At 37.2% G+C, this 14,945-nt stretch overlaps 1 protein-coding gene across 1 annotated transcript in view; it reads left to right on the plus strand.

Annotated features, from left to right (window-relative positions):
* Positions 1-14,945, plus strand: part of LOC106997768 (uncharacterized) — a 218,386-nt gene that overhangs the window by 26,596 nt on the left and 176,845 nt on the right. The window contains exon 4 of the mRNA XM_028847847.2: positions 4,906-4,992. Within this exon, the coding sequence (XP_028703680.2) occupies positions 4,906-4,992 (87 nt within the window). The remainder of the gene's footprint in view (positions 1-4,905; positions 4,993-14,945) is intronic.

Consider the following 14,945-nt stretch of genomic DNA (forward strand, 5'->3'; position numbering starts at 1 on the left):
AAAAAAAAAAGAGAGCTTTTTTGTTGTTGTTGTCGTTGCTTTGTTTTGATATTTAGTACATGAAGACTTAGTTTAGGATAACTATTTTTTTCATTAAGAAATATTCTTGTATTTTTAGTTGCCTTTTATTTACAAAATAGTTTTGTAAATCAACTTTATAAAAATAGTATTTGGATTTTAGTATGGTACAGTGTGTTTAGGTTTGACATTGTCCCTATTCCCTTATATTCTAGTGCAGTCCCCTGATTTCTAAACTTATGTTTTTGTATTTATGCAGACTTTCTGGCCCCATGGACATTTCAGCTGGAGATACTTGTATTGTATTTTCAAAGTGGGAAAAAATATGACGTTTTCCCAAATTTATTTATAAAGTTCATAGGAATCAAACTTAATTTTATTTTTCCCGGCTTTATGCCTTTAAAAAGAATGCTGTCAGGAGAATGTCCTCTGTGGTAAAATTTTAGTGCATGGTTGTAATCATAAAATACGAATTGTTTAGTTATTTAGTTTATAGTATATTATAGAAAACACAGTTATCGGCGAGGAAAAGCTGAGCTGAAGCAGGTGGATTTACAGGAAAAGAACAAGAATGGGGCCAAAACAAAACAAAACAAAAAACTCCTGAGAAACACACAAATGCATTAGTGTTTTCTTCCTCTCTAGCTAATGTAGCTGATTTGAAAGGAAGTGATTGCTTCGTTGAGTCAAGACACTTCGATGATTGTTACTAACCTTCCTCTGGTGGGCAATTTCATTCTCACTCTTATAGCCCCCAAGGAACTGCATGGGTGCACACTAGAGGGTTTCCTGACCAAAGTTCATGTACAGTGTAATTTAAGTAAAAGCTCTGATTATGTTCTGTGCTGCTCTGAGTTAAATGATAGGAAAACCTGATATGTGTGGAAGGGCAGAAGGCAAGTGTGTGTGTTTTCCTCTCCTAGTTCAATAAAAGATAGCACGAGAAATGAATTAACTAATGCGATTCTAGACATTAAGCAGCTAATACTAGGAAGTTGGAAGCAAAAATAGAGTATCAAGAATATTGAGAAGACTTAATTTACTGATTTATTCGTTTATATATCACATCTGTTTGCTTCAATGTAGAACCATACTTCAACATATATATGTGTATACACACACACATGGGATTGGCATATATTCATCTGAGTATTACAAGGAGTTAAATATCAGCCATATTAAAATCTATCGTTTTGGTATTGCTAAATGCCCTACTTTGAATTTCTCAGTGGGTCTGTTAATTTTCCTGTGAGATGATTTTAGATATATCCAAAAGCATACTCTGAATGATTAGGACACTTTAGGAATTGATTCTATTAGCTATCTACCTTCTGGTAATATACACCATATCCTTAAAACCATCCTACTTCATTAAATCCTGACTCCACCCAATGAAAGGCCGCAAAAGGAGCTACTGTTATGATGGAGTCCATTGTTTCTCAATTTATAACAGGTTCCGTGGGTTTACTCTTCTAAATTCTACCTGCTGTGTTTAAATTTTTGGTTTATTAAGACAAGGAATAGCAATAGAAAGAAACAATCATTTTAATATTTGAGAGTGTGTTTTTATTTGATTCATAGGCTGACTTATGTTATGCAAGCAATTAGAAGGATAGCTTATTAAAATAATAATAAATGCATTATAGCTTTACTTTCTCAATTGTCTTGAAAGCATAGTGGCTTAATCCTAAGTGGCACCCTTTGTTTGACACAAAGGTGGAAGCAAGAGATGCAGCTCCCACCCCTTCCTGGGGGTCTGACCATCCTTACCTGGCACTTTTTTCTCATCACTTTTCACTATCTAATAAACTATAAAATATACATATTTATTGTGCTTATTCTTCCACTCACAGAATGTAAGGTCTGTGAGGAGAGAGATTTTTGGGTATTTCATTTTACTGCTATAGTCCCATAATAAGCACTCAGTGAGTATTGGTTGAATGAATGAATGAATATGAAACATTGGAAGGTGACACTGTACAACAGTGCACTAGGAATTTCAGCAAAATCATTAGTTAACGCTGATTCTGGGGCTAGTGAAGAAGTTTGGGTTCCATTATTCACTTTATTAAATTGTAGCTTTAGGAGGTCAAGAAAAATTGAGGAACATCTACCAACAAATTGTACTTTCCATGACTTTATGACCTGGAGTCTTTTCTCCTTTGCCCAGATGTCAAAAATTTCTTTCCCCTGTATTTCTGACTGGCTAATTCCTAATCACCTTTCCAAAAACTTATTTCCAGCAGCCATTTCTCCAAGAAATCTTCTTTGACACCCCCAATATGGGGTAGATGCTTCTCTGATATTCTCGATCAGAATTCCATTCTAAATCATACCAGATTGTATATGTTTAGCTTCCTTCTTCTTCCCGCTCTGAAGGCAGGGGTCATAGTTTTCCTGTTGTTGTTGTTGTTGTTGTTGTTGTGTTTGTTTTTCAAATTCAGACAGTGCTCAGTTCCTAGAAGGCACTCAATTAAAAATAAAAGTGTGGGGGTAGGTGGTGATGATGGGGAGGAGAGATGGGATGGGGGAATAGAGAAAAAATATGAATAAAAGGTGATGAAAGGTTGTTTAATCAAGAGAGAACATCTAGGCAATGAAAGGATTAGGGTATTACAATAGGTTTCCAAGAGAAGTTTATTTAACTAAGGAATTCAGGTCATATTATAAGGCAGGTAATATTCTAGGCACTGAGGGTGCTCCAGTGAGCTAAGAGATAATGTCTTTGCATTCACAGAGGTTATATTTTAGTGGGGAAGACAGACAATAGTTGAGTATAAACTATATTTGTAAAACAATGCTTAACAGAATGTAAAATTAATATAAAATGCATTTAAATTATAAAAAGACATAAATTCTAGATATGTATTACAGTATAGAACTTGGGGATGTTTAAAGGATTTCAGAACTAAGAGTGTCAAAGCTGTCTCTTTGCTCAAGTGACCTCAGAATTCTTTCCTTGTAAAATGCTGTACATGGGATCCCAGAATGGGACACGCAAAATGAATCCCTCCAGTATTGGCACTTGTAACCTAACACATGTACGTCAACCCACATGAAACACAGAAGGAACAATCTGTGTAGACCTTAAGGGGCCCTGTTTCCAGTTGTGTGTGGAGGTATCGAGCTCTGAAGGGAAATGGTGGTCTGAAGGCTCCCAGGGTGCAGGCCCCATTCATGTGCAGCTGGACAAGACCCCAACATCTCCACTGACAACAGGGATGCAAATGGTTTGAGAACCTAAAAACTAAATACACTACTCCAGACTTTTGGTTAAACATGACTTAACTTTTTTCACCCTCCAAGGTTTTGATTATCTTGGTAATATTTGCTAGTCAGTTATAGAAGACAAATAATTTGAGTTTTGTATTGGATTGGAGAACCTTCCAGACTATGGGTACCAGTAGTTGATTGACAATATAAGGACTATGCTACCATCTTTGTGCTAATATAGGTGAATTATTTTACCAGCATATGGAAGGGCATAGTTAAGAGTATCACTATGTAGTGATCACAAAGAGTGCTTTGTGGTAGAGAGAGAAAAAAAAACCAATTACAGTGAATGAGGAAGAATGGTGTTATTGCAGTACATAAGACTCTGATTACATACCACCAAGATTCCTATCAGCCTAGTAGTTGTTGACAGATAGAGTAACAAAAATGAAACTCATTTATTCTTTCCTTATTGAGACCTCAAGGTAAAGCAGATTTTCAGTTTTTGTACTTAACTGCATTGATAGAACAGAGACTGACACAAAAATGTGTCAGTCCAGAAATGGAAATTAAACCTAGGTTCACATCAAAATTTCATTTAGCCTTAGAAAAGGGGCTGCCATTTGGATTACTTTTGATCCTAAAACAAATATACTAAAGAATATCACAGTATACCTATTATGTATTAATCCTATTATGTATTAAACCTTCCCTGCAAACCATACTTTCAGAGTTGTTGTTTTCATTCTACAAGGCTTTATTTCTTTTGCAATGTTTGAGGCAACTTGAATTATCATTAGAGTAGCGTTCATTTTGCTAGCCACAGACATATACATTTCAGTCTGCAGGAAGTATGAAACTAGATTTGGAAAATTAATAGCAGACCCTTTCTTCTATTACAAAGTTATACCTCATGCTACAGTTTGATCATGAAGATAAGGACAGAGTAAGTGGGAGACGTGATGTGAGAAATTTTGGTTAGTGGTGTTGAGATTGTTGATGTGTGTGGGATAAATTTATGGCTAAGTCATTTGTATCTTCCCTTCATGTTACTGAAGTTGACATAAAAAAGATCTATAAGCAAGCCTCTCCCTTCCTTCCTTCCTTCCTTCCTTCCTTCCTTCCTTCCTTCCTTCCTTCCTTCCTTCCTTCCTTCTTTTCTCCCTCCCTCTCTCCCTTTCTTTCTCTCTCTCTTTCTTTTCACCTAACTAGCAACATGTACATTCTGCTGTAGTTTTTCATAATTAAGATAGTACTAAATGGCCTGTGGAATTCTGGACACAACATCATGATACACTTAGTGAAATATAAGTAAGCAAATATAATCATCAGTGAGTTCTACACATCATTATAATCCAACTACTTCCATTTCATGAGTATATCCCAATATAGTTTGGCTTAAGATTTTTATTATTATTCTAAAGTCTACATTTGATAATTTTCTCATTAACTTTTTAGCAACAGAAAGATAGCATGAACTTGTTTCTTGAATTACCTTTCTGACCTTTTGCAAGATGATAATTACAAAAAAGGGAGGCCTGGAAGACTTGTAAAAAAATTAAGCTTATAAAAGAGCTAAAATGGTCCTTCTTTGCTGGTGTCGATTTCAAAATTAACATTTTGGTTCATGTGCTTCTAATAATCACTGACCCTTACCTCGTGTACTTTCCACAGGAAATGAATACGGCAGAAATTACTTTGACCCACTGATGGATGAGGAAATAAACCCAAGGCAGTGTGCGATGGAGGTCAGCAGAGAAGGTGAGCTAGAATTAAGTATGTAATTTTTGTGTCAGAATACTCTTTTCCATTCATGAAAATGAGGTGACAAAGATCACCCATGCAGTTCCATTTAGATTTTGCAGCTTACAATTTAAATGATAAGTTTTAACCACTAACAACATGATGGGCAGCGAAGGTAATTTTTCATCAAGGACAGTGGGCTGGTCAGATGGAAGAAACAGCGATGTGCTTTCATCTGATGCTACTGTGAGCAGTTTGATGCCATCATAAGGCCCATGTATGTGTCTGAGGAGCGTCATCACCTTCAAATGCATCTCTGCTTTTTGAATTTAAAATGAGCATTCTTCAACAAACTGCATCTAGCATGTGAGATTTCCATATCCTGTGATGATTGAAGTTCTTTCCTTGAATTCATGGTACCACCACCTCACTTTTGAGAATTATGAAAGGGAAGTGATATGATAGCAATTTCCTCTTCTATAATCTTGAATACTAGTTGTGGTTGTAAAATAATAATTCAAAATTGCTCCTTAAGTGCATAGTATTATACATATTTTATAGTTTACAAAATAGCGTTTTTATAAAGGTTATTGATGTGATATTGACAATGACAAATGTTACTTAGAATCAGCTGCAGTCTAGATCATATCCCACCAGTGGGTGCCAGTCATTGAGTCTGCACTTTTTCATAAAACACTAGGGTAAATTCTCACAAAAAGGACTCAAGCATAGTGCAAAGATTATTTTACAAAGTAGCTCTCGATAACCTATTTTTAAATGATGCAGAATCCACAGATATTATCTAAAGACCTATGTGCAAGATAAGACAAGGACTTAGTCTCAGAGTCAGTTTTCACTGGTAGCTCAAAAGCCAGGGTGGATGTGAGGCTGGAAAAGTTCGAACTTCTATATACCCAAACACACTTGGGGAGAAAGAGACAATTCTAGTGATTTCTGGGGAGGGGTGTTGATTGAATTACCATTGAAGTCTGTTTAAATTTCTTAGGAATCACAATATATAGTTATATTTGGTGGAATGTTTGTAATGCGAGGACTCCCTAATTTGGGAAAGGTAACTTAATAAGTTGTGTTCAATGAATAAGGAATAGTTCTAACTACAGACAGGTAAGTTTTATAAAATATTGCTGGTCACCTTTTCCCTTCCCTAGTCAGTTACTATTGTCTGACTCCCGCAGCTAACATGGGGTCCCCCGTTTCAGAGCAGGAAGCTCTTTCTGTGTGTTTACCTGTAGCCAGATCCGTGCTGGTGTGTGCGGCGGGAGGTGGGGGCTGGCCCTCTTACCAGCTGCGGGTTCCACCTTTCTAATGAGCCTCCTTTCTAATGAACTCCTTCGCAATTGTTTTTTATTTCCTCCACTTCCTTCTAATTGCCTTCACACTTTTTCTTCTCTTCTGCTTTCATTTTTCCCTTCATTTCTTCCTCAGCATTTTTTTCCTCTTCTTTCTGAAGTTCCTTCTTCACTACAAGATACATTTTATGTATATTGGAAAGAGATTTTAGATTTTTTTGAGGCAGCGTCTCACTTCCTTTACCCAGGATAGAGTGCAGTGGTATGATCACGGCTTTCTGCTGCCTCAACTTCCTGGGCTCGGGTGATTGTCCCACTTCAGCCTCCTGAGTAGCTGGGGCTACAGATGTGCACCACGACGCCCAGCTAATTTTGTTTTTTTTTTTTTTTAATTGAGATGGAGTTTCATCATGTTGCCCAGGCTGATCTCAAACTCCTGGGCTCAAGCAATCCACCTATCTCGGCCTCTTGAAGTGCAGGGATTACAGGGAGTAAGCCACCATACCTGGCCTTTAGATTTCTTTTTCTCTCAAAATAGGTAAGGATTTATGTATCTTCATTTCATCTATCTAGGCTCTTTGTTACACATGCTATGGCTTAGGAACTCATGGTTGAAAAATAGGTTTTCTCCATTCTCCTACATCTTCTGTAAGTTATGTTTTGTTACCCTGGAACCCTGTGTATTCATATGATATAAATGAGATGCACTGGGCCAAATATGACTGGTAAAAGATCAGTCTGCTATATATTTCTACCACCTTCTAGGGTGTTTCCACGAACCAAAGGATCACTCCTAATAGCTAAGCTCTACTCTGTTTATGGTATCAAGAAAAGAAAATATAATGAAAACTCCATGAGGAAGGAGTTCTATGCATCTTATTCATTGGATGCTGTATATCCAGCACTTAGTGTCTCACACATAATATGTATGTGATACATATTTGTCCAAAACCCAGTGAATAATGTAGAGTCCTGCACTTTCATATTAACCCATAAACTTCGTGTGACCAGATACGAGATCTGTCAAGATTAGTCTGATATGCATCATACAGTAAGCTCCATTTTCTAACATTCCATTATCAAAGATAACAAGTTCACATCGGATATTTGAAAATATAGGCTGGGCGCGGTGGCTTACGTCTGTAATCCCAGCACTTTGGGAGGCCGAGGTGGGCGGATCATGTGAGGTCAGGAGATCGAGACCATGCTGGCCAACATTGTGAAACCTCTTCTCTACTAAAATACACAAATTTAGCTGGGCGTGGTGGCGCGTGTCTGTAATCCCAGCTACATGGGAGGCTGAGGCAGGAGAATCGCTTGAACCTGGGTGGCGGAGGTTGCAGTGAGCCGAGATCATGCCACTGTGCTCTAGCCTGGTGACAAAGCCAGACTCCATTTCAAAAAAAAAAAAAAAAAAAGAGAGAAAGAAAGAAGAAACTATTTTGGGGGAAAATAAGTAGTTACTCTCTGAGAAGGGTGTTTTGTGATGTGCTAACTTTCCCTGGATCATATCTGACTTTCTATAAGCTGCTGTCTTGATAAATTGGCTTTAAATTGTACACTGACCTGTTTCACTAGTGGAAATTAGTTTTTGTAAATCCACTTAAAGTGTCTTATTTCCAGAACTATCGTAATATACATATATTAATATATATAATATATAATATATAATCTACTTATATATCATATATTGTCACTTGTAATATATAAGTAATATATAACATAGTAATATAGTAATATTATAATACTTTTTAAAAAGAGGACATATTTGGCTGGATATGGTGGCTTACACCTGTAATCCCGGCACTTTGGGAGGCTGAGGCGGGTGGATCACCTGAGGTCAGGAATTCGAGACCAGCCTGGCCGACATGGTGGAACCCATCTCTACTAAGAATACAAAACCAGCTGGGTGTGGTGGCATGCATCTGTAATCCCAGCTATTCAGGAAGCTGAGACAGAAGAATCACTTGAACACGGGAGGCAGAGGTTGTGGTGAGCTGAGATCGCACCATTGCACTCCAGCCTGGAAAACACGGTGAAATTCTGTCAAAAAATAAAAATAAAAAAGGGACATATTTGAGGTGGGATCAAGTATTCGTGGTCACTTGGGATTTCTTCTGATAATGGCTCCCACTGGTGAATTCCTTCAGTGTAATAACACAGCTATTGACCAAAAGCCTTTTATTGGCCAGTCTTGAGATTCAGTCCCGTTGTCCAAGTGGTGGCAAAATATGAAACGTCTCAATCATATGACGGTATCTTTTGGAGTTGTAACAGGAGAACAGAAGAAACAAGAAGATGCGGGTATGCAGAAAGAGAGCTCAGCTCAGCGCCCCCTGATAAGATGAGTCCTCAGCCTTCCGTCTGCAATTCATAATGTCCTCTTTTTCTTTTTGCTTGATACTCACACCTTCACAGTTATTCCATTTAGGGGTCAACCAGTGCTAATTAGCAACCTTTCCACTTTCTCTGTCACATGGGGTAAAGGTTACGCAGACACAACACCAGAGCTGCTGGGATGGTTCCAGAGAGGGGCAGTCGGAAGCAAGCTAAAGTTCACAGCATTTCATGTGGCAGAATTTTGGGAACACCCCAGAAGTCTTGCTTGCACCCATCTGTCTTCACTTTAGTTGAGTAGTTGAGCAGTTGAGGTGCTTTTTTTTTTTTTTTTTTTTTTAAACAGCCTGGAGTTGCAGTGCCATGATCTCAGCTCACTGCAACCTCCATCTCGTAAGTTCAAGTGATCCTCCCACCTCAGTCTCTTGAGTAGCAGAGACTACAGGCACATGCCACCATGCCTGGCTAAATTTTGTATTTTTTGTAGAGATGGGGTCTTGCTGTGTTATTCAGGCTGGTCTCAGACTCCTGGGCTCAAGCAATCTGCCTGCCTCAGCCTCCCAAAGTGCTGGTATTATGAGCCACTGCAGCTGTTCTAATATTTATTTGTTTGTAATCTATACTTTACTTCCAAAACAATTTGAGGTAGCCTACAACAGAAACATAAATGCACATAATTATAGGAAAGTTTGAGTAAAGATGGAAGGGGAATTTGAGAACACCTGCAAAAAGGGACAAGTTAATGTGCAAAAAACACAGGACAATATTATTACCTAATTAAGCACTCATTTTTACACTGAGCTTCCTGGAAGTAATGGTATAAAGAGGAAGGCCCTAAGTAGGTTACTTTCGATGTTTAATATAAATTATATTCTGTTTTTCAGTGTAAATAACCCACCACCACCACCACGATTTTATTTTTTACACTAAATTTTGGAAGGGTAATATGATGTTCATTTTTGTATGGTAGAGAGTAGAAATCGTAAAATACTTTATTATTAAATGCCTTTTAGTTATATAGAATACAGATTTCAGTGCTACTATGTAGTAAGTGCGTAACATTTTATTATTTTCCAATTTTGCGTATAGGTTATATATGTAGGTTACAATAGCTTGTGGATTAGTCAGAATTCTCCAAAGAGGGATAACCAGCTGGATGACCTTTTGGCCCTCTTCCAGAATAATGTTTATATAATGTGTGTGTGTGTGTGTTTTGCAGTAGGTAATGACATAGCCTTAATGCTTTACATTCACAAAAGAACTTAGAATCCCTGTATTTCCTACTATATTGCAATAGCACATACAAAATAATCCAGAACCATCTAAATTTGTTGTTCCTTATACATAAATATTTAAAAAATGATATATAGAGAGTAGCTAATGGAAAACACTCATTCATTTTGATCACTTGTATATTCTATTGTATGTTGTAACAAACCAAAATGGCTTATTCTGAAATGATTCTTGAGTAATAGATGGCATAATTCATTCAACATGAGATCAGTTTTAATGGAGAAGTATCCTATTATGCATGTCTTGCAATATACATTTAAAAATCATTGTTCTAATTATCATTTATTTACAAAAGGTTTTTCTTTTTCAGAACAAGGCAGCAAATTGAGTAGAAATTGTGTGTATGACCCAGAATATAATTAAATAGCCATAGTGAGTAATAATTTTTTTGTAATTATGTTTGCATATCTGTAAATTAATTGATGAGAAAGTTATCATGCACATGTTCTTTTAACACTCCTACAAGATGACGAGAGAATTTTCTATAATCGATTAATGAAGCTTTTTGATGAGAGCGGACAAGGAGAACCCCAAGGTAAGAGACCAAATATCTTCACTCTTTTATTTTAACATTAGTTGTAAATTGATTGAAATGGTTTCTTGCAAATGCTCACCTATCTTTTCTAAATATAACCATTCACTGATTACCTATGTGAGCTTTCCATGGTTGTACATATTTAAATGTAGCTGAAGTTTAGGGGAAAAGTAATTATGACCCAATTTCCTATAATTGCATATAATTTATAACCCTGAATGGTGAAAATGATTTAAGATTTACTGTTGAAGGATCTTAAAATGGCATATGGCATACTTGGATTCACTAAGTTATGAGACTATGTTCTACTCTTTTTAAAGACTGTGTCTTAGCTTTTGAACAAATGCTTTGGAGTGGTAGAAGACAAGTAGTACGCTGTTCTCAACCTTAGCATGGAAATTCAGACTTGTAAGTTATGCTTTTAAGTGAAAACGTATTTTATGTATTAAACTAATAATTTAAAGGTAACCTTTAAAAAACTCAATTCTAAATTCTTCGTTGAACATATATATAAATTCATGCCAGAACCATATTGTAGTTTTTGCCAAAAAATTAAATACAAGTTGCTGTGTATTTCATGGGGAATAATTCTATTATTATTATTATTTTACCATGTGTGCCTAGTGCTTCTCAATAATTTTGTCTTCCTTATTATAATAACTCCTCAAAGTATATAAGAGGAGAGGGCTGATCATGATAATGTCTTCTAATAGTTATTATTTCTATTAAATTTATGCTTAGACTTCATCATTTACTAGCTGTGTGACCCTGGACCAATTAATTAACCTTTCTTTGTCATTTTTGCCAAATGAACATGTAACACCTGTTACATGCAGTAGTTATGATGACTAAATTATTATTACATGAGCAGATGTGACAAGCGCGTACCTAGAATAATAAAAATAATAACAATAATCCTGCTGGTGAAAATATTAATGCCAGTTAAACATTCGAGTGCTTCCTAGGTGCCTGGAACTGTCCTAAACGCTGTTCTAAATAATTCACTTGTTTAAACTTCATAACAACCTTTAAAGGTTAGTCCTCATTTTTATCCCCATTTACAGTATAATACCCTTAAAATTTTATTCCTGCTTGGATACACTTCTCCTTTGCTTTTTTGCTATCAGTTTGTGTAGTCAACCATTTATTACTTTTTGCCTTTATAAACAAAGCAAACTCATTTTTCAAGCCAGCTCATTCTGAGGGATCCCAAGTTCAAATGGTGTATCAGAATTATCCAGAGAAGCAGAATCCAGTTGGTTTGACAATATATAGAGAGGCATTTATTTTAAGAAATTGCTTCACTCTGTAGCTGGGATAGCAAGTCTGAAATCCTTCGGACAGGCTGGCAACCTGGAGAATCAGGTGAGAGTTGATGTGAAATTCAGGCAGGAGTTGAAATTGCAGTCTTGCGTCTGAATTCCACAGGGCAGCAGTCTGGAAACTCAGGTAGGAGTTGATGTTGCAGTCTTGAGACTGAAATGTGTGGGGCAGCCCAGCAGGCTGGAAACGCAACCAGAGTGTCTATGCTGTGGCTTTGAGACTGAATTCCCTCTTCTTTGGAAAGCCCCAATCTATATGTTTAAGAACTTCGACTGATTGGATGAGGCCCACACACATTGTGAAGAGTAATCCGCTTTACTCAAACTCAACTGATTTAAATATTAGTCACATCTAAATACACCTTCCCAACAATATCGAGACTGGTGGTTGGGCAAACAGGTGGGCACCATACCCTGTTCAAGCTGATGCTTAAAATGAAGCATCATAAATGGTTATGCGTAAGTCAGGCCTCTCTGTGTTTAGTCTAACTTCTGACTCAGCAAACCTATTGAATACCTTTTAGTGCTAGACACTGAATAGTGCACTTTTATGCCTGCTGTTTCTTTTCCATTCTGATGGCTTTTTCAGCTTGGATCCTTTGAAACCACCCAAGTCACACATTTACAGATAGCATCTAATAGATCTTCGGAAATCATTTATGGACTTAAGTCTCATAGAATTTATAGAATAGGCATTTTGTGAACTATTTTATAGAAAAGGATGTAGCTGAGACTTAGAAAGTATACTTATGCAGAGTAATATAGTGCATCAGGGCGCAAAGAACAAGGCGAGTGGGCCTCTGGACACTATAACTCAGTGCTTTCTCCAGCATGCCATCTCATTTCCTCCTGGAGAAGAAGCTCTCTTCTGATGATTCTCGTTAAAATTCTAGAATAGGAGATGTGGAAAATTTTGTATTATACATTCCAGCATTTTTTACAGACTGGAAGAGGGAAGATCATTTTATATTTACAGCATGCATCTGGCTAGATGAATAGATATCTTTTGTAGATGATACTGTGTTCAGGTGATAGAGAAGTAAAGTACGCATACCATTTATATAAATGCTGGCATTTCTATGCAAATAAACAAGGTAGCCCAAATAAAGTGCCTCGTGTGCAGAGCTCAAGAAATGTTCTCAGAGATCCTAAGGTGGGAAAATGAACCAAAGAGCTCTGGCTTCTTCTAAGCCTATTCATCTCCTAAACAGGTTACAGCAACACAGCGAGTAAGTCGTAAGATATTGAAGTAAACAACATGTAATATTAACACACAGAAAAGCACAGTATCCACATTTCAAGATATATTTGGTAACTGGGAAAAGGGCTTAAATGTACAGCTGTACTTTGTTGAGTCTGTAAACAATATGGGATAAACAAAGGTGGTGGTGGTTGTTTTTTAATCTTCAAACTTCTGTGCTTTAGTTGTTTTCCAGTACATGAAATAGAAAATAATTTGTTAGTTGGTCGATTATGAAAAACCGAACTTTATTGCATATAAGAAAATCAGTGATTAGTCTACTGTGTGCTTAGTCAACATTAAATTGGCAAAAACAAGTGGAATTCCATGTGATTCTCTTGGGGTAAACAGATGAGAGTGGCCGGGAGGAGAATCTGAATTCCGAAGCACCTGGGAGTTCCAATCAGAGTCACGAAATCCACCAAGAAGCCAGCGAAGCCTCCCCTGCTTACCTTGAGGAGTTCCAAAGCTATGCTCAAAAAAATGTAATTCTGCTTGGGAGTTCTCCACTAGAACAGGTCAGCATTAAGAGTATATTGAGAAATGTAAGATAATTTCTCTTTTTCAAATGACAAGTTGAAGTTTCAGGCCTACACATGGTCTACTGATTTTGCTTACCAGCACACTCTTCCTAGAACACACGATTTAGGACTTCATTGAGTCCTTTCCTTATTTTTTATACACATTGTAAAATGTGTAGGCAGAAGTTATGCTCCTTATCAATATCCTTACCCATCCTGGATATTGATAAGGAGCATAATTACTGCCTACCCATTTTACATTTTACGTGACATTTAGTTTGTACAATTTAGTTTCATTATCTGGTTTATTTTGTGTTAGAGTGCTCATTTCTAGCATATTGTGAATTACTGATAATAAAACCCGAAAGCAGCATACACTTACTTGGAAAAATTAAGAACCTGCTTGGACTTGTTTGCACAAGCACTGTATTACTACGCGAATATTCTAGCATTTCTAAAGTCACTATTTAAGGAACTTGGGCATTCTAACCGTTGGACTTGTACCACATAACAGTCTTTAGCTGTTAGACTATCTTGGCTTCAGAGACAATCTGATTTATCTTCTGATTTCTGTATCTTTGGTTCTATTTATGTGTAATGTGGCATTACGTTCTCTGACCCACCAGAGAGAGAAGTGATAAAAATACAAGAATCTTATATGTCTAGCTCCAGGCATATGTGTGTGTGTGTGTGTGTGTGTGTGTGTGTTGTTGTTGTTGTTGTTTTGTGAAAGGTAAGTAGATTCAGGCTAAAGAGGAAAAAATTCATCAGGTGAAAAAGACTATTATCAATGAGATCTTTTATAACAACAGGTCACAAGTGGAGATATCATTTGCAACTTCAGAAGAGACAGGTATCAGCCTACATGGGATAGGCTGGTTCTGTAAATATCTTGAAAAGGTGCTGTGACTGATGCTTCCTGTCTAAGGCCATCAAAGCAGCAGGGTATCACCTGATATGGTTTGGGCCTGTATCCCCACCCAAATCTCATCCATAATTGGAATCCCCACATGTCAAGGGAGGGAGCTGGTGGGAGGTGATTGGATCATGGGGACGATTTCCCCCATGCTGTTCTTGTGATAGTGAGTGAGTTCTCATGAGATCTTATGCTTTAAAGGTGTTTAGCAGTTCTCCCCAGCTCTGTCTCTCATGCTTTGACATGATAAAACATGCCTTGTTCTCCTTCACCTTCCAACAAGATTGTAAGTTTCCTGAGGCCTCCCCAGCCATGTGGAACTGTAAATCTATTAAACCTTTTTTTCTTTGTAAATGACCCAGTGTCAAGTATGTCTTTATAGCAGTGTGAAAATGGACTAATACAGTATCCCAGAGCATGATGAGAGTAGAAGGAACAAAACCAAGAGTGGGGAGGATGAGAGGAGAAGTGGGGAGGTAACACTCTCAGAGTCAACT

Source organism: Macaca mulatta, chromosome 4 (genome assembly GCF_049350105.2).
Source record: "Macaca mulatta isolate MMU2019108-1 chromosome 4, T2T-MMU8v2.0, whole genome shotgun sequence".
Taxonomy (NCBI): domain Eukaryota; kingdom Metazoa; phylum Chordata; class Mammalia; order Primates; family Cercopithecidae; genus Macaca; species Macaca mulatta.